Below are 19084 nucleotides of genomic sequence, written 5' to 3' on the forward strand. Positions count from 1 at the left end.
ATATGCATACACACAGTATATAGTTTCAAAAGTATACTTTGTTACTTATGCAAAGAAAGTACTTTGTCCTCGAGCTTTTGATACACGATACCCTTCATCGTTGCAATTTCTTTATAGTCTGATTATACCCTCGTTACTTTATTGCTTCGTATACTTTGTAGTATACAATCTATTGCATTCCAAATGCATCATTTATGTTTGGTAATCATGAAATAATTTAACAAAAAAAAAAAAATCAAAAAATACAACACTCTTAAGTAATTAATCTTTTCTTTAAATTAATTAAATCATTGATAATCGGAAAGTAAGAAATTTTGTTTGCATATTTTATAAGACGAAATAAAAACTAAGGGAAAGGAGGAAAAAGTAAGGAAGGAGAGTAAAGAAGTAAAAAAAAAAACATGAACATCATCGCTACTGATTTTTTCACACTGTAAAGGCGAAAAATATAAAGTCAAATGAATGCGATAGATACGAAATACATCTAAGAGCAATGATCCATAAAATTTGTCTCCTTGAAGGGTCTCATTCTACTATACAACCAGTGGAATGTATCATTCGACGAGATAAAATACGAGATACACTCAAGAAACAGTAAATATATAAAATTACAATAATTTATATATGATTATAATAAAAAAGAAAGAAACGTTGTTGGAAACAAGTTGACAAGTGAGTCACAAATAAAAAGATTATCACTGTAAATATTTAATAAATAAATATTGTATGTGAGAATTGAACAGATACAGAGATAGTGAGGAAGGAAAGCTTTATTATGCTGTCTTCTTAAAACATTGCACGTGCATGCGGCGTATTCTGCTGACAATTTACGTATGAACACGCATGTATAGAGTGTTTATACATATACCTGCGTGTGCTTACGTTTACATTAATATACATATACATAATATAAATAAAATATCACTAAAAAAACTCCGAACACACGATACACAGATACACACGTACACTCTATGATAAATCATATCTATACGAAAAAAAAAATAAAAAAGAACTCCATGTCAAACTGTTGTTGATTATTTTCTTGAATATATGCCTGTCTAGATGCATCGATCATAACGCCGAAGAGAAACTTTCACTGGAATTAGTAATGTGTATATTTTTTTGTAATACCATACGTATATTGTCTACATAACCATAAACGAAATACCTACAATAATAAATAAAATTATATACAGACAATTTTGAACGAAACTCATTGAAAAGTAAACGTTAATATCTGATGCACTTGAAATTTAAAAGATTGTAGATAATGTATAATTGACAGGATGTAATGATCTACAACATAACGTTAAGATGCAATAATTTATAATTGTATTGTATTACATAAATACGCATTATTGCAATACTAAACATGCGTAATATATTCTATATTGTATATTTATTACAATGTAGTTATTTTATATGTATGTAATATAATTGAAATTATTTATAACAAACTAATAAGGCTTATGATGTACATCCACCAAAACACTAGTAAACTTCTTCAATATTTTCTTAAACAATGGTTCATTTTTTTTATTCAAGAATGCTTAGATACAAGTATCACTGTTAAGCACGATATTTATGTGTAAGGATTATCTGACAGATTAAATAATTGTTTTACATTAACGTAATAACATTTGATACTATATTTATCTTTTATTAATTATATTCTATATTATCAGTGTGCCTATATTTTTATACTGTTTTTTGATGTTTATAATTTTATATACCATGCAAATAAATATCTCATTTTTTCAAATTTTTTTCCATGTGATGATCTTGGCATGAAATTAGATGAAAAAGTTACTGCAAATCGGATGATCTTCGGAAATGTGCGGAGGTTGTAAACGGACCTTCATCAGCAAATCCTGCAATCTCTTGAGGAATAATTGCGTATTCTTCTACACTGGTACATGGTCTACACATACACTCTAAAGGTGCCTTAGTAATTACCTGTGAATTAATTCATATGATGGGCTATATATACACGTTTGCAAATTAACAGATTAAAGAAATAAATGTTAAATTTTATGTTTCCATTATTAAGTATAAAGAGTACGGAATATACGTAACTGTGTCACAATAAATGATCTTAGTAATTCATTTCAAATTGCGCGCGATATTCGTTTTCTTATACGCTTCCTACTGGTCGCTTAGACAAAAACAATATGGCTGCAGAAAACTCATGTTGTCAGAAGCTTTACTCTTGATTTTATTGTGAAAGTGATTGTCCGGTTGACTCTTCGTTAGTTTTTCATATTTATTCAGTATTATACAAATTCTATGATTAATTTAGAACAGTAACTTAACCTTTCGGAATTTTTTTTCGCCTGGTTTAGCTCTTGGACAAAATAGGGATACACTGGCCTCCCTCTCGCCGCTTTCTTGACAACACATACAGCTCCTCTCCATTTGCCAAATTTTTGATCCGGACACCTGTAGAAACAGGTAAGATTCAATATGTATTCATATGCATTAATTTGAAGTTTCATTTAAAATACACCAAGACATCGTTCCATTCAAACTGTAATAGTATTTACAATCATGGATATAAAATTAATGTTTAATGTTGATATACATAATAATATTCTGCATATGCGTTATAAATTAAATATACAGTGATGTTTAATTTTCGTTACTCAAAATTACACAACAGATAACAAGAACAAAGCTCGTACACGAAGCAATAAAAAATAATATCTCAAAGTTTTTATACCAATTGAAATTATTTTAATGTGAATGTTAAAAGTAAGTAATATTAAATTATTAGCATAACGTGGATCTTGAAATACTTATAAAGTCGCTTCAGTATAGATAGTGTATTTTCATTCCTTGTAAATTAGTGGGAACTAATATTTTATTAAACAAGATAATTTAAGGTGTTGCATTTAATAATCGTCACAGAAAGTGCTATAAAATTTTCATTATAGAATATGTAGTTAATTAATATATATATATATATGTATGTATGTTTATAATTAAATTATAGATATTATGTTTATTATTATATTTCACCTGTAGGTAACTACTGCAACGTCCTCTACACGCATAACTAGGAATTGGTTTTGGAACACATCCTGGGTATTGCAAAAAGTGTATAACTGGAGTTGCCTGACATTCGTCGACACCTACAATTGCCTTGGTGGTTTCACTTTGGAGGCATATTAAAAGACCGACGCTCACTGTACCGTAAGTAACAGAATTATACAAACATTACATTTATGTACATATAACGTTCTAGTTTAATGTATGTCGTATATATGATTCAAATTTAAATATGATTTTGATTTCTTTGTAAAAGTCTTAGTACTATATAATTCTTTATTTACCAATGTGATACAGGAGCATAGTTTTAGCACGATACATTTCCTTCTAGATCTAGTACCTTACTGTGCTTATAGATTTCTTGTTGTACCCTTTTATACTCTATAGGAGGCCCATGTTCTCTCCCTTCCCTTCTGATGCTTATGTTAATAGCAGTAGGGAAAGAATTGAGCACATAAATACATATTCCAGAAGCATTCTTAGGCATATGTTTTAGATTAAACAGCAAGAAACATTCTTGTTCTATATTGTCTATGTTTTACGTATGAATAAATTAAACTAAATTTTTGATAAACATACTATTATACATTATATAATCAAAAATACGTATTATATTTTGTATAATTTGTTTATAACTATGAATTACAATTTCTTATTATAAACTGTAGCTATAAACAATTATTATGCATTCATACAGCATACATTACTCACAATATTATCTATGGATTATTTACCTGCATATTTAAAAGTTAAACAATGAAATGAATTCTGTAGTCCAGGTATTTAATAATATATATTACTTGTAGAGATTTTAAAGGATCACTAATTATTCAAACTTCATTTATTATGGAGATTCTTTGTTATTGTATTTACATTTAAGAAAAGAAGAATAAGCAATACTCTTTTTTAAGAAAATTGTTATTTATTATTGCTATGAAAATTTTGAATATTAATATAATCTTTTATAGGAATATAATAGTTTTTTAGAAAATATTCCTAATAAAATTCAGAAATATAGTACAATTAACAAAATAGATCATAGATTACATTTTTTTAGTGTAAATAATAAAGGTATTACTATATGTTACTCTGCAATATAGGTATATTGGGTTTGTTATCAAAGTCCTATAAAATATTTATTACCAGCAACTTGTTTGCTTTAAGGTTTTTTAAAATATAGTAAAAACTCCTTTCTTATATTCATAGTGTGTTATTTATTATATCATTTATTTAATACGTTAATTTATTGATAGGTATTCATTTAATCTTTATAATATCAGATATTAGTATCACTTATAGTTGACTTGTAATTTTAAAATACACGTTTAAAAATTTACTGTACTTTTATTATGTATTTTATTTATATTCTTCATACAAGTAATTAATATTATTAATTGCAAGCTACTTAAGGTTCACTACAGTATCTTCACTTGCAGTAGAAAATTGTTATATAAAAAGATTGTAATGAGATGCATTCATAAGTCTTACTTTAAATATTAAACATTAATTATTTATAATATATAATTTATTAAATTAAGTTTAAAACTTTGATAAAATTCTAAAATTTAAATTCAGTGAAATACAGCACTGACTAATTTATATGCTGGAATATGATCTATAAATATGAGAGGAATGGGGAAAAAATTTATTTTCAAATCCGTTTTATATTTTTATTTTTATTTTTATTTTAAACGATATAATTTTCATTATACACTTTCAAGGCGTAATTCACAATATCATGCATTTAATTTATTTTCATTATGTTTATCGAGATATATCACCACATTTAATGCATTTACATTCTGCTGGTTCTCGTATTTTAATTTCCATTATTCTGTCCTCTTCGTTCAATAATTTTATTCCATCAGCATCATAACAATGGTGTAACGCAATAAGTCTTTCTTTTAAATAACTTTCGCGGCAGCAATAGCATTCCTATTGGAAAACGAAGTTATAGTCCTATTCATTTTATTAACGCTTGGACGGCGGACGGTTGGGTTACTACTAATTCATGTACTATTCATGTATTTATTATCATAATTCATACTATAAATTGATATATTATTATTTTCGATAGATAAGAAACAACGTTATTTTTTGCGTTTAGTTTGCGACGCCGCCGTCCGAGTGTTAAAGCTGTTTCTTTTACACTATAATTATATGCTCGCCTTTGAAAATCCTGTAGTACTTGCAACACTCGGTTGTACCTGTGAATTACAAAATCCTTCACATTTTGTAACAGGTATATCTCCACTGCATGTTCTTGTTAAACGTCCTATTTCGTCATATTCGTCTGAAGAAAATAATTTTTTTTTTTACATATACTCTAAATATAAATATAAATTAAAGTAAAAGATTATACCTTTTGTAATATGTACTTCTGATTGCAACGTTTCACAACTTTCATCATCTATTATTTGAGCAATTGTGTCGTTAGTAAAAACGAATGCAGTTGATAACAGAAATATTATCAGCATAAACATTATAATAAAGTTTTCTTTAATTTCGTTATAATGCGGTACAGATGTGGTCAAGGATCTTGATTGAAATGGAAGAACGGAAAATGAAACAGATGCTTTTATAGGTAGTTTTCCCTCCTACATGTAATAACTTGGGGTGCTGAACTCCTGCTAGGACATAATAGCCTAGCTGAACCAGGATAACTTTCTCCTGCTTTTACATTGTACACTGTTCGATTTTTTTCCAGCTTAGGGCATTACTTTTTCAGTATTTTGCATTATGACTCTAATGGGTTTTTTATGTTTCAATGCACAGTAGGTGGTTATATTAGAAGAAATGCCTAATGTTACTTAGATCCTCGGTCCTTTGTGCCTTGTACCGTTTCTTGCAGCATGATAAAATAAGTAGTATAAGTAAAAAACATGATAGATAAATTTTTAATATATTTATTTTATTACTTAAATTTTCGATTAAAACGAATTTAAACATATCTCTATTCTTATATTTAGTGGTCGTCTCTTGTATTTCCAGGACAATTATTTTTTAGATCATCTTTATCATGAAAAGCTACTCCACACCATATACAATAAAAATGTTTTTCTCTTAAGTATCTTGTAAGGATTATTAATTGTTCAGAATCAGGAAGCGATTCTTCTTCAATTTCTTCTTCACTATCACTATCATCTTCAGTGTCTTGAGGCAACCAAAACCATGTTTCCATAGGTTTCTCTATTTTGAGTTGCATATCTAATTGTTCGCAAACTTTTTGACTTTTGTAAAGATCTGCTTTTAATAATTGTTCTGCTTTTTTCTGAGCGACTCTACCACGAAAATCCTTCATATTTTTATTAGTTAGTTTATCGCTAACTGTACTACTTTTACTTTCCATTTCTTTTCTCTTAATACCTTTTCCTAAACCATGTCTGTTTAATTTCACTTCGAGACCAATTGGCTCGGTCATTCCTGATTCTGTTTTGCCTATACCATGACCTGGTTTATATCCCATTTTCATAAGCAATTCAAATCCTAAAAATAAAATACAATGTAAAATAATGTATGAAAGATATGTATATGTGCATACAATCGTATTATGAAAGATATTTGTTGTCAAACCTTTATTGGTACTTGTAATTGCTGAAGATAAACCTTCTTCCCTTTTTTGTTGTTCGATATATTTCACGGAACTTTTTTCTTTCAAAGTATCAATTTCTATTTTTTTTTTCATCATTTCAAATGTCCTTTTGTCTGCATGTTGATACAGGAGACCCGATGATTTACACTTCTCAGTTTCTTGCAAAAATTTATCCGACATGTAGTCTTCATCATCCGACATTTTTTTCTTATTCCTTCCTGATTACTGATCAAATTTATGCCAATAATTGTGATTGTTTATTCATGAGAAACAAGTACCTATATAATTATAAATACTTATTAATTCACTTGTAAAATATATTTAAGTAATCATATATTCGTATATATAAATTACAAACACACTAATAATATTGTTGTATTTCTTTATTTTTTACTCAAATGATGTTTGAAAAACGTAACTTAGGGAAAACAGTCAACGAAAGGTTAAGTTAATAGCAAAGAAATTCCTGCTTATTCTTTTTAAATGGCAGTACATAAAAACTATGACTTGAAACTGTGAAGTTCACTGCGCTATTCTTTTAGGTTATATTCAATGATGCCATGTATAGTAAGTTGTTCGAAAAACATTGACCTTCGTATGTTTTCACATGAGAATGTTATTGCATGATGCTTGATGGTATTTATTAACTTCATTTGAAATATCGATTTCTTTAAATATTTATACAACAGCTGCCTTTGAAGTTTGTTTACTGAAAACGGTTAACAAATCAGAATTTCATAATTGTGTTAATTCATATGCAAAAGTTGGCCAATAATTTTCGATGTTTAAAATTGTGACATTCGTAACGATGTAACAAATGGAAATAATCAATTTTTTTGCTCGAAGAAAAAAATTATTGTTTGAAAAAATTTGTTTATTGTTCTAAACTTATAAAAATTTATAATATCTAATTCTGACTGCACTTAAAATATTCACGATGCAAAAGTAAAGAAGTGTTAATTCTATTTTCAAACCATACTTTTTGTTAAATCACACTTGATCGAGTATTCATAATATAACAAATACATGCTGTACAAAAGTCCCTTTATCCTGTATTGAAAATACAAGGTAACTTCTGAAAGACTGCTTTTTTTATATCGACATTATTACACTCTTTTGCAAGTTATCTGTGTTCAGTGGCGTGTAATAACAATGTCCATTAATATCTAGAAGGAAATTAATTTTTTTTTTTTATAGCTCGTGCGTTATATTTTACGAACTAAATTGTTAAAACACTAGTTCGTAATAGAAAAAGTTTCTAAAATCTTTTACAAAATAGTAGGCATAACTTCGTTAGTTTTTCTAAGGGATTTCAAACTTCCGTTTAGTAATATTGGATTGTGTTACAATTTTGACGTGCATGCATCGATATCATAGCTTTTAATTTGGAGCTACTTTCAAGATAGTTGTCTTTTACAATTCCTTTAATAAATTTCTATAAATCAGTATCTGTCGTGATGTAGCACGCCCAAGTAAGTCTACTTTGAATTTGATACACCGTTGTATTTGTATAGATGACTATACTGCTGCCGGTCGATAAACAGCGAAACGCGGAACTAAAAAGCATTGAGTTAAAGGAACGTGGACCACTTGTATCTCAGTACAGTAATGCAGTAGTTCAAGAATAATATTTTTGGTCTTGATCTATCTCGTTGATTACAACATTGGTTGATTAATCGCGTTTGGGTGTTGTCGATCACGTAGCGTATATATCACACATTTCTAATGAACTTCCTTGAATGCAACATCGAAGATTTCAAAGTGCGAGTAAACTGGTGCGAAGGACGAAAGTGTGAAAGCGTACACTCACCGCTACTTGCGCAGAGAAACATATCTTTTCGCTGTTCTCAGCGCGTTCGGAAGATTCATTCCAATTATATTTTTAAGAAAACTCGGATTAACTGATCGTGAATCCAAGGAATGTTCTGGAGTTGACTAATTAACAAGTACAGTGTAACTGTAACTTTTGTTTGTACGAAGAGTTTTATGACAAGTAGAAAAAGGAACACCAGAAGAATAATGGAATAGCAACAGAACCACTCTTGTTTCTATCGCGGAAATATGTGAATTCGTATGTCACGTTTTTCTACGATAAATTTTACGCCTCGACCGACTGAAACACGGTCGTCGTAACCAAACTGTGGAATCGGGTGTGAATAGTAGTAACTGTTCGGTGGTGAACAAACACATCAGATTTGTCTAATGACAGTAAAACGCGTGACTTTCAATTTTCAAATTCGTCCTTCTCGTTGTGGTGTGTCAATAACTAGTTTTTTCTATATGTGTTTTCAATTGTTCGCCAAAAGACCTGCAAACTTTTAGATATTACATCGGCTATGATTGTAGCCAGTGGTGGGTGGGTACAAAATGCGTTTTCCTGCCAGACAGAGTAGTTCCAATCTGAATATGAATACTACACAGAATAACAAAATGACAGCCAAAGGTGTCTTACTTTGTCGTGACAGTTCTCATCCTTTTCAAGACCGTATGCTAACGTTAGACCAATCTGTTAAAATTGGTCGTTCTGTAGCAAGAGTTAGAGCCGCTAATAATAATGCGATCTTTGATTGCAAAGTATTATCCAGGAACCATGCGTTGCTGTGGTATTCTTGTGGAAAGTTTTACCTACAAGACACACGTAGTAGTAATGGAACATTTGTTAATAGTCAAAGACTTAGTGCTGCCGGTGTAGAATCAACACCTCAGGAGGTATGTTCGGGTGATATAGTGCAATTTGGAGTAGACGTGGTAGACAATACAAAAAAAGTTACGCATGGATGTATAGTTGCGACGTTAAAATTATATTTGCCCGATGGAAAAGAGGCTAAAGCTAGTGTTAGTACATCGGTTGGATCGTCGACTGCATTGTCAGCCAATGGTGTTTCTTCTGAGGATTTATACAAGTTGAATCAGGTTATACAAGAGGCTTCAAGACGCGAAAAGGCACTTTACTCTAAGCTAGGATATCTGCAACAGCTTGTAGCGAATACTCGAAAAGCTGCCAATCAATCATGGAAAGCTTTAATAACAGAGGATCAATTATTATCTTGGGTGGTAACTATTGAAAACCAATTGGCTGTTTATTCCAAGAATTATACGGAGGATAAGATCAGAAATGAATTAGCACAACTTCAGGAAGAGAAGGCAGAATACCAAAATGCAGCAAAAGAGGCATTACGAAAAGCATTACAAGAGAAGCTGGAAGTTTCTCAGAGGCTAATTCAATTAGAAGGGCGTTTAAGCGAAACTGAAGAAGAGTGTCAAAGTCTTCATAATGTAGCGAAATATACTCAAACAGAACTTTTAGAATTGAGTAGTAAATATACAGAAGTACAGAAAAAGCTTGAGGAAACCATGAACCAACTTCACGAGAGCGAGGAAAAAATGAAAGATATGGTACAAAACGTAGAACAAGAAAAACAAGAACTTTTAAAGAAACTTGAAGATCAGTCTAAAATTGAGAAAAGTCTACAAGTAAGGTTACGCAATTCCCGAGTAGATTCTGTTAATATTTATAAACAGATCACTGCCCTCAGAAATTACATGCAGATTTTGCAAGATATGAATACGAAATTGGTAACAAGCGACATTATGGACATGAAAGATGAAGAGAATCCTATTGAAGCTATTAATATTATTCTTAATAATTTGAATTCCATACATGCAAATATCGTGGAAATTGATGCAGAAACTAATTTTTATCCTTTAAAGGACGAACAAGATAATCAAATTAATTCGCAAGATATCGATTCAAATCAACTAAAAAATTCTGATACTCCCTTTACAAAAGAACAATTGGATGATTCATTCACTAATAATGATAATTTAACGGAATATATTTTACCTCCACCATCTCGAAGGACTTTAGTTAATGGAAATGTAAATATAGATAATTCAGAGTCTGACACTAATTCAGACGCAACAGATGACACATTCAGTATTACCAGCGACGATACAAGCGAGAAGTCTGTTATAGAAGTTAAAAAAGAAGAACCTATATATGATGTAGTCGAACAAATTTGTGTTCCATACAAAGTGGAAGTTCAATTTACGTACGAAGAACATGGTAATCAACTGGAAGCCCCTCATCATCTTCAAGTTATACAGAAGCCAAAGGAAAGCGAAAAAACGGAAATTAATGTTGATAGTATGAACACAAAGTCTTCGCACGAGCCTGTTAATATAAATATTCATCAACACGAGAAGAACGACGAAACGGACAAGGACAACAATGAATCGCACGAAGAATGTGAAGAGGAACATCTAGAAGGAGATTATGTTAAAACATTAAAACCATTACCTAAAAATGATACGCAGCAAAATTTGCATACATGGGAGTATATATTACAAACTTTAATAGGATCATTGGATTCTTTAAAAGTTGAAGATAACTTAGAATCGCAACAAGCAGTCAGAAAGGAATTAGAAAATCTCAAAGATTGGTTAATCTGTGAACCTCACGAAGAAATTATTGAGAAATTGAAAGAACTATATTATTGTGCCAAGAATGAATCTCAAAGAATCCAAGAACTCCACGAAGAATTAGTTATTTTAAAGGAAAAGTACAATGTATTCGTCGAAGAAAAGGCAGAACTCTCAAAAAAGTATACAAGTCTTAAAGCACAATGTGGTGATTTATTAAATACAACCTATAGTGTACCAATACATTATGTAGCACCCATTGTAATTACATTAATATGGATGCTGATGGAAAAAATATTTTAATGTTTCTTTTTTGGTTTATGTATATAACATTGATGATTAATTAATACTGTATTTCCTTTTTTATTGGTAATAATATGATAAAAAAATATAAAGTTCTGAAGCATAGTTTATTAAAAGCTTTCAAATAAGCGAAACAAAAGAAGGTGGTGTGTAGTTTCAACAGAAATTCGAACATTTTTATACGAACAAAATATATTAAGAATTGTATATATTTTTCCCATACTGTTGTTAAAGCATCAATCGTGGAAAACTTCTCTAACAAATTACGAAGGTAAAGTAGGGGTACGCGTGTGTGTTACCATCTCAAACAAGGAACCAAAATCAAATTACAGCAGAAATTTATAGCAATAAATATGTACATAGAACAAAATTCTAGGCTAGGGAAAATTGTATTAGAGGGAATATAGACAATACCACGTAAAATGTTCAACATGCTGCCAATCTTAATATCATATCTTCTTAAAATATGGTATTAATCTATATTTACGATATTGCACACTTTACGTCGTTATTCTTTGTAATCATTTCCAACTCTGCACGTCCAACGACTCGAACGTATTATTATATAAATTACAAATAACGTTTACATGCAAAGTTCGATATTTATAAAAAGCTCTTTGATTTGTCCAATACCTTGATAATATTTGTTTCAAGATCGTTAAAGGACTCCTTATTTTCGAGATTGAGGATTATTTATGTTCAAAACATAAATTGATTCGTTCGATTTCTATAAAATTTGTTTAACATTTGAGGTCTCTGATAGAAAGAATACTAAGAGATAAACGAAGTCGAATTATTGTACCCCGATCAATAATCGTGTTATGTGCGATTTAGCTTTAAGTTCGTTGATTTAATGAAACAATTTATTTAATGTTAGCATTAATCTATTTTAAATCGCAGCTGTTTTTTTTTTTTATAATTGTTTTGTGTACATATAAAAATAATTTGTTGATATAATGTTTGATATTCTATACATTGTATATTGATTTTTCAAATTCGCGTTTTGTTATGTACATGCTTCGTTTTTTTTTACTGGTAGCATAACAATAGAAGCATATCCATTTAAACGACCTAATAAACATTAAGAAAAAGTAACGATACGTCTGTGCGAAAGTTTCGAATATAGTTCCGATTCAAATTGGTATATTAATAATTCTGAAGAAATGGCCTAGATATGTGTCTATTTCTAAAAAAACTCTAGTTATACTTTTCTATCGATTCTTTTTATACGAACGTAACTGAAATTATCTGTATTTTATTAATTCTGACTAGTTTAGTTACAGTGCCATTGCCCGATCTATTTCTGCCCTATTCAGTATGATAAATATGATCACACGTAAAAAACGATGAGGTATATTCAATTTTCCAAAAAAGAATATTGCAAGCGCACCGCTCGCGGACGATTTACTTTCTTGGTAGATTGAAGCTATATTAAGATCGTGAAGGTTTATATAAATAACTTAATACTGTACATAACAATTGTTGATATAATCTTACTACTCATGTAATAGTCATTATATAAAAAAAAAAATAAAAATTAACTTAACTGAAGCTTTTTACGGTCCTTTTTTGGAAACCTGTGCTTAACTATAGTCAAATCAAAATTAAGTGGCTACCCAAGGACAATGATAAATTCTCTCTACCATATTGTTTGGCCATTCTACTCTCCCTCTCGTTCTATCTCGTCTTTTTACGCGAAGCACATTCTTTCTGTCTTTTAAGCGTGGGTGTTTTGTCTGGCGAATTCGCTATCTAAGAAGAGGCCTTGAACATGCCAATTGATTTTGATCCTATTGCAATTGATGCGTGCCAATGTGAAGATGGTTTCTGCGATGTCAAAACGTTCGAAAGATTCGTATAAATTTGTAAATGCGTTTTATCGTATTTTTTATATTAATATAAATTTACTTAAATATAATAATTAATTATAAAAGAAGTAAAATTTGATATTTGCAAAAATTTATATTTTAGGCGTGTACTTCGATAACCACGCGAATAGCAAAATGCGTATACAATGGGCTCGAAATAGCTTTTGTATATTTTAATGTTTCCCCGATCGCGTAACGGTCATTTTGTTTTAGTTGCGTCGATTTGTTTCTTCAACGTTAGTTGTTTAACGCTAATGTTATCCTTTCAGCAGTTCAAGGATGAGAATGGAGAAATGCTTGAATACTTAATGCTTTTGCCGTTTCCTGTATGTATTTATACCACAATAACTATTTTTTTTATAATTGCAGCACACACGCGTAATGTGTGAATAATAACGATCGATTAAGAATTACTTACCGAGGTATGATCGCAATGTGTCATCGATGAAGAAGCTGAAAAAAACGTCGGATTGCGTGAGAGGCGGGCAAGCGGTAGGTGCACCGAACGCGAACGGAGATGCGTCACCCGCACGTGTGTGCAGAGATTTTCTACGGAACGTATGCCACAGAGGGAAGCGTTGCAAGTATCTCCACGAACGGTCCGAGGATGATCCTGTAGAAGAGTACACGTTCTGTCATGATTTCCAAAATGGAATGTGCAACTGGCCGGGTTGCAAATTCCTCCATTGCACGGAAAGCGAGGAGAAACGGTTCAGATCGACGGGAGAGTTACCCGCGCACATTCTGAGCAGACTGAAAAACAACAATGAAAAGTCCGAGTACCCGATGTGCAAAGATTTTATCAAGGGCAGCTGCCAAAGAACCAATTGTAAGTTCAGACATTGGAAGAGCGAAGAACCACAACATAACATGATCGTAGCTTCTCATCATAATGTGTCCAGGCCTCAGCATAATTTCAATGGCCCTAACAATGGAGAGATCCGCAGATACGAAGAGGATAGAAAGTACGCGAAAGGCTTCTTTCGTATTTTATGTTTAACGTTTAAGATGTCGACTAGAATTTTAAATAGTTTAATTTTTCTGGATACATCTTTGATACGATGCATTTTTGAAAGAAACAAGAATATTCTTTTGAACATGTCTGAAGTAGCAAATAGGTTTTGAATCAAATAAGTGGCGGTTGAATATGTGTACAAATATATATGTTTGGTACACCACGTTGTTTCACCGTTATGAATAGAACAATTATCTACAGATTTGAATTTAAATAATTTACCATTTGAAATATAATTCATTACAACTGTATCTATATACGCATTAAAAGCTAATTTTATTGTAAAAGACTATAATTTCCTTTTCATAGAAATGTTAAATTTTATGTTTCATAATGTAATATAAAGGAGACTAAATGTTTTTGTAAATGGTATTTGAAGAATGAGTTATAATCTATCACGTGCAACGTAAACATTTCATTATATTTTGTTGCGTATGTTTTGCAGTTTTCATTGGCAAATGGAAGATCAACATAACTTGGTCACAAACAATAGCTACAACCCATCCTCGCACCCGCCTGATTACATAGGCCCTCCTGAACCAAAGAGACGAATAGTTTCTGGCGAGACTGTTGTTCATTTTGAAGCTTCACCGCTTGTTGGCCAACATACGGCGCAGCCAGTTACTTCGGGATATTATTATCCAGTAATACCGCGCAATGAAGCTAGAGCAATCGTGTTAGAAGACGAAAATGCATTATTGAGGAAGAAGATAGAAGAATTAAAAAAACAAGTTAGTTTAATTTTGCTCTCGTACGTTTCGTGTATGACTAATATTTATATGTTGCATTCGTTTAGGTCAGTGATTTAACGGCGACCAATGAGTTTCTTTTGGATCAGAATGCTCAGTTAAGAATGTCAGGAAAACGAACTGCCAATGTAACGGCGGTTACAGTTCCAGCAGTTACCATTACTAATACTGTTCCACCATCGCAAGCGCCGACGCCTCAACAAATGGTCAATGCGGCAGTAGCTGCTGGAACACTACGTACGGTTACTGCGAGTGTTGCAACTGTTCCTGTAAGTATAGCCACAGTTGCACCGGTCTCTATTGCAGCAGTTTCAATGGCACCAGTGTCTATACCACCACCAATAGTTACGATGGCCCAGCAAACGATCACAATGAGCGGTTCGGGTCCGCAAGCGACCAATCAACAGCAACCTAATACACAACAACCTGCCAATTTACCTCTTTCTATATCTGGCGCGACCGCGCCGCTGGTTTCTTATCCTATTATGACTCAAGAACTTAGGCCCGTGTTACAGTAAGTTACATCTGTGAAAGTAACATCAAACAATACCTCAATCACATAGACGAGTCAAGGATGCTGTCTTCTGCATTCAGTCTTTCAAGATAATAACGTATTTCTAATTTCTTTGGGCCGTACGTGATGGGCGCATAGAATAGATATACCTACAATCGATCAAAATATATTCTTTAGAGAAATACAGTGAAAATATGGTAATTAATAAACACGACATCCTAGATCTTTATGTAGGATTTCCTAGAAATTTTCGTACAGGACAAACGTAACGATCATGACTGTTTCTTCGGCAGTACGGTTTAAATGAAATGCCACTTATGGAGTTCTTTAAATTTAGTAGTATTTTTGTTCCTTTGTATGATTTACTCTATGAAAGGTAAATGTTTGTCTATATTAATATATGCAACACAATAAATGTTCAAAGTGTGTATAGATTTAGACTAATAAGAATATCGATCTAAAACCATATGAAATGGTTAATAATATTTTCCTATTTTTTCTTTTCTTATATATATTTTAGTATCATGAAAATACAAATAATTTTGTAGGTAATTTTTTTGTATCGTTAAAAAAATACTCGGATACAAAAAAGAATTGTAAATTAAAAATACTTAGGTAAGAAATGACTCGTATAGGCTAATATGTTAATATAAGTACAAACTAGAATGAAGTATGTAAATTAAATATTTTAGAAGTTGAAAGTGAAGGTGTACCGCTGCTCAGAAAATGGTGATGGACCTTACGACTGTTCTGTACGCGGTTCTGTAAATAGTGTTCTATTGCTTTCTAGTTTTGTTAGAAAAAAAATTTACACTTCCATTTCTAACAAATAAGTTAATTATTCTTATAAAATAACGATAATTTCGTAAATTAAGTACTTATCATGGTCTTTTTTGTGTTTCTACAATTTACTTAAGACGCTAGTTTTGGGTTTAAACAGTGACTTGAAATTATGATAAATAAATGTAAGAATCAGATACAACACAGGCTCGTAATGTGTAACCTGTAAACCAAATAAACATATAATTGTTTTTTTTAAGTCATGTTATCAGTCATGGGTTAATACGTATGTATATATTTTGCGTAATTAATATAAGAAATTCGAGCAATAAGTACCATGTATTTTATATATGCATATGAAATGTATAATTTTATGTTAATAAGCACTTCATTAAAATGATAAATGCTGCCCGTATTTTAAATTCTTTACGAACGGTGGTTGTACCTTGATCTTTTGAATTGAATATATGAGTATTTAACATAATAAACGTTTATTTTTTTTTGTTTATAATTAACAAAAAGTATATTTAACATAACAACCTCTCATTCTCCAATTCATTCAGTCTACCGTTACATTTTAAGCATTTTTACATGTAAAAACTATGTTTGATATTTGGTGCTGTAAATGCATTAATTGTTTAAATGATTCTAATTAGCTTAATAACACGTGACATGGTTTTGAAGTACACCATCCTTAACTTTACTATTTATGAATAAAAAACACCTTTTATATTATTGTAATGGTCTGCATACATATACATTAGATATAATAAAAATTTGTTTCTGTACAAGTTATGTATGACACATCTACATTTATCAATTAATGCCATTATGTTGATTAAAATATGTAAATCGCAAGTTTATTACAATCTTTATACTGAAATAATTATTTTCTATTTTAAAAAATAATCAAACCAATGGAAAGTTTGTATCTGTATTATTATAGAAAATTTTAATAATCGTTCTAAAAAATATATATAAGAAAATGGAAAAAAAATAATGCTAGCTAATTCTTAAATTTGACAAATGCTACTGAGCAGATCCTATAATATATTGTAACTTGTATTTATAATTATATACGAGTAAATTTTTTTTCTCTTTCTTTTATGCTGCAATTGGTAGAGCACAAACAGTTCTATTTTTCCACCAGTACACACCCATTAATAAAACAGTGCAACAAAATCCAACTAAGAAACGCAATTTCCAATGGTATTTGGAAGACTTTAAAACATTAATCACTTTAATAGTTTGCTCTCTAGTATGCTGTTCGCTGCTAGAATTTTCAATGACAAAATTCGCCATTTCTGCTTTTTTCTCTAAGGGCATTTGCACAGCAATTCTTTGCTTTGCTTTGGCTTCTGTTAAACCTGTCCTCTCAATAAGCCTTTGTAATTGCAACTCTTCTTCGCTAAAATCAAACAATATATTTTTGAATATTCTGTGATTTTGAAGTATACATTGTATTTGTACTTTCATATAAACAAAAATAATCGTACCAAGTCACAACAATTATTTTGTGCAAGTAATTCAACATGTGCCCCGTTTCAAAAAGTAAAGGCAAATCCATGACTATAAATTGGTGGCCTTGTAGAAAATGTTTGAACGTTTGCCAGTACATTTCTCTGTATATGTCTGGATGTGTTATAGCATTTAACTTTTTTCTTTTTTCTATATCATTGAATATTAAATCGCCAAGTTTAACTCTGTCCAGTTCCTTTGTATCTAAGAACACATCTGGACCAAATTCTTGCTGTATTTTGTGCCATGCTGGTTTTCCAGGTTCCACAACTGGAAAATATGCATGTTTTTAAAACGACTGATAATAGGTATAAACATTTCAATGTTTTATAGAAATAATATTAACAAATGTATATTAATTTTATGTCGAACCTTTCCGTGCTATTTGATCGGCATCAATGACAGGTATGCCGTATTCACGAAAAATAGCAGCAACGCTACTTTTTCCAGTAGCTATTCCACCTGTCAATCCCACCAAAAACATCTTTCAATATCTATTTGTATATGTTTAATACACGTCTTAACGATTAAGTGAACATTATAACTGCATTATAAAATTTGGTGCTATTTAATCATGGTACGACGGTTTCCACAAAAAATGTTCTTTCGTACGATTTTAGTTCCATACATACTATTGCATAGATGAAAGATGTGTTCTACAAAAGGATGGGGTATATAATAATTTCATTGGCTGACGTTCAGTCTAATAAATTTAAAGGAAATAGATAAATAGTAGCATTTATTCAACGCAGACAATTATAAAAAATGAAAAAGTAGAATATTCATATGCATTTTATATTGTTAACAATATTGTTATAGTCCGTTCAACTTACAGACTTCTGTATACAAATCAATGAACATCAAAGTCTATGCTTTAGAAACGTATAGATACAAAGTAATTTATACAAATCATGCTTATGTATATAAATAGCAATATTATTTTAGTTTTACAGGCTTAATCTTACTAAATAAGGGTTAATGAGAAAAACTTTAGTCATAAAAGTCTTCGTACACCCCTGAACGGATAATTTTAAAGAAAATATACAATAACTTTGTGTAATATCTTTATTTATTAATATATGAATTAATTACTGTATATAAAAATGTATTGTTTCATAGGACAATTTTATCCAATGAGCTGAACAACGAAATAGTTACGTCTAGGTATTAAATACGACGATTGGCTGCTCTATACTTCCTTATTTTTCGTACATAACTTCTTCGCCAGAAAACAAATGTTTTTTCTCTCGATTAAACAACTGTTACTCGCTCATC

General features: G+C 30.8%; 5 protein-coding genes across 9 annotated transcripts; 2 read left to right on the plus strand and 3 right to left on the minus strand.

Moving 5' to 3' along the window:
* Positions 1–1806: 1806 nt before the first annotated feature.
* Positions 1807–5786, minus strand: LOC122399485. The gene is made up of 7 exons (XM_043400187.1): positions 5769–5786; positions 5411–5645; positions 5217–5341; positions 4830–4983; positions 3019–3131; positions 2314–2439; positions 1807–1956 (listed from the first exon to the last, which is right to left on the minus strand). The coding sequence occupies exons 1-7, from the start codon at positions 5784–5786 to the stop codon at positions 1807–1809; spliced, it is 921 nt and encodes a 306-aa protein (XP_043256122.1).
* Positions 2179–15820, plus strand: LOC122399286 (zinc finger CCCH domain-containing protein 10-like). Of its 3 annotated transcripts, XM_043399865.1 has the most exons (6): positions 2179–2248; positions 2343–2451; positions 3025–3192; positions 13603–14198; positions 14694–14979; positions 15045–15820. In XM_043399865.1, the coding sequence occupies exons 4-6, from the start codon at positions 13678–13680 to the stop codon at positions 15513–15515; spliced, it is 1278 nt and encodes a 425-aa protein (XP_043255800.1). In that variant the 5' UTR covers positions 2179–2248; positions 2343–2451; positions 3025–3192; positions 13603–13677; the 3' UTR covers positions 15516–15820. The 3 variants fall into 3 exon arrangements, with proteins under 3 accessions (XP_043255800.1, XP_043255801.1, XP_043255799.1); XM_043399866.1 differs by having other exon boundaries at positions 2187–2451; XM_043399864.1 differs by lacking the exons at positions 2179–2248; positions 2343–2451; positions 3025–3192 and adding an exon at positions 13391–13559 and having other exon boundaries at positions 13642–14198.
* On the minus strand, positions 5533–7161 carry LOC122399287 (G patch domain-containing protein 11). Of its 2 annotated transcripts, none has more exons than XM_043399867.1 (3): positions 7003–7161; positions 6622–6918; positions 5533–6534 (listed from the first exon to the last, which is right to left on the minus strand). In XM_043399867.1, the coding sequence occupies exons 2-3, from the start codon at positions 6839–6841 to the stop codon at positions 6014–6016; spliced, it is 741 nt and encodes a 246-aa protein (XP_043255802.1). In that variant the 5' UTR covers positions 6842–6918; positions 7003–7161; the 3' UTR covers positions 5533–6013. The 2 variants fall into 2 exon arrangements, with proteins under 2 accessions (XP_043255802.1, XP_043255803.1); XM_043399868.1 differs by having other exon boundaries at positions 6999–7161.
* LOC122399285 (sarcolemmal membrane-associated protein) lies at positions 8210–13028 on the plus strand. The gene is given in 2 exon segments (XM_043399863.1): positions 8210–9011; positions 9013–13028. Coding segments are annotated over 2 exon segments (2388 nt in total). The 5' UTR covers positions 8210–8976; the 3' UTR covers positions 11366–13028.
* Positions 15821–16837: 1017 nt separating the features above from the next.
* Positions 16838–18463, minus strand: LOC122399412 (dephospho-CoA kinase). 2 transcript variants are annotated; one of them, XM_043400083.1, is made up of 4 exons: positions 18442–18463; positions 18182–18353; positions 17788–18079; positions 16838–17699 (listed from the first exon to the last, which is right to left on the minus strand). In XM_043400083.1, exons 2-4 carry the CDS (start codon positions 18291–18293, stop codon positions 17396–17398), a joined length of 708 nt encoding a protein of 235 aa, XP_043256018.1. In that variant the 5' UTR covers positions 18294–18353; positions 18442–18463; the 3' UTR covers positions 16838–17395. The 2 variants fall into 2 exon arrangements, with proteins under 2 accessions (XP_043256018.1, XP_043256017.1); XM_043400082.1 differs by lacking the exon at positions 18442–18463 and having other exon boundaries at positions 18182–18430.
* Between the last annotated feature and the right edge of the window lie 621 nt (positions 18464–19084).

This window comes from Colletes gigas, unplaced genomic scaffold, assembly GCF_013123115.1.
Source record: "Colletes gigas isolate AHSC1104 unplaced genomic scaffold, ASM1312311v1 Colletes_gigas_Sc00013, whole genome shotgun sequence".
Taxonomy (NCBI): domain Eukaryota; kingdom Metazoa; phylum Arthropoda; class Insecta; order Hymenoptera; family Colletidae; genus Colletes; species Colletes gigas.

Excerpts from the sequence above, each read along its gene's own strand:
- LOC122399485 (XM_043400187.1), bottom strand. Across the intron at positions 3,132-4,829 it reads ATGTAAATGCATTAAATGTG|GTGTCGACGAATGTCAGGCA; the intron begins GTGATATATCTC and ends AGGCAATTGTAG. Across the intron at positions 1,957-2,313 it reads GCGAAAAAAAATTCCGAAAG|GTAATTACTAAGGCACCTTT; the intron begins GTTAAGTTACTG and ends ATTAATTCACAG.
- LOC122399412 (XM_043400083.1), bottom strand. The coding sequence starts at position 18,293 with ATGTTTTTGGTGGGATTGACAGGTGGAATAGCTACTGGAAAAAGTAGC. Across the intron at positions 18,080-18,181 it reads CGATCAAATAGCACGGAAAG|TTGTGGAACCTGGAAAACCA; the intron begins GTTCGACATAAA and ends CATATTTTCCAG. Across the intron at positions 17,700-17,787 it reads AAAATAATTGTTGTGACTTG|CGAAGAAGAGTTGCAATTAC; the intron begins GTACGATTATTT and ends GTTTGATTTTAG.
- LOC122399286 (XM_043399864.1), top strand. The coding sequence starts at position 13,410 with ATGTTTCCCCGATCGCGTAACGGTCATTTTGTTTTAGTTGCGTCGATT. Across the intron at positions 13,560-13,641 it reads TAATGCTTTTGCCGTTTCCT|AATTACTTACCGAGGTATGA; the intron begins GTATGTATTTAT and ends CGATCGATTAAG. Across the intron at positions 14,199-14,693 it reads AGATACGAAGAGGATAGAAA|TTTTCATTGGCAAATGGAAG; the intron begins GTACGCGAAAGG and ends TATGTTTTGCAG.
- LOC122399287 (XM_043399867.1), bottom strand. The coding sequence starts at position 6,841 with ATGTCGGATGATGAAGACTACATGTCGGATAAATTTTTGCAAGAAACT. Across the intron at positions 6,535-6,621 it reads AATTACAAGTACCAATAAAG|GATTTGAATTGCTTATGAAA; the intron begins GTTTGACAACAA and ends TTTTATTTTTAG.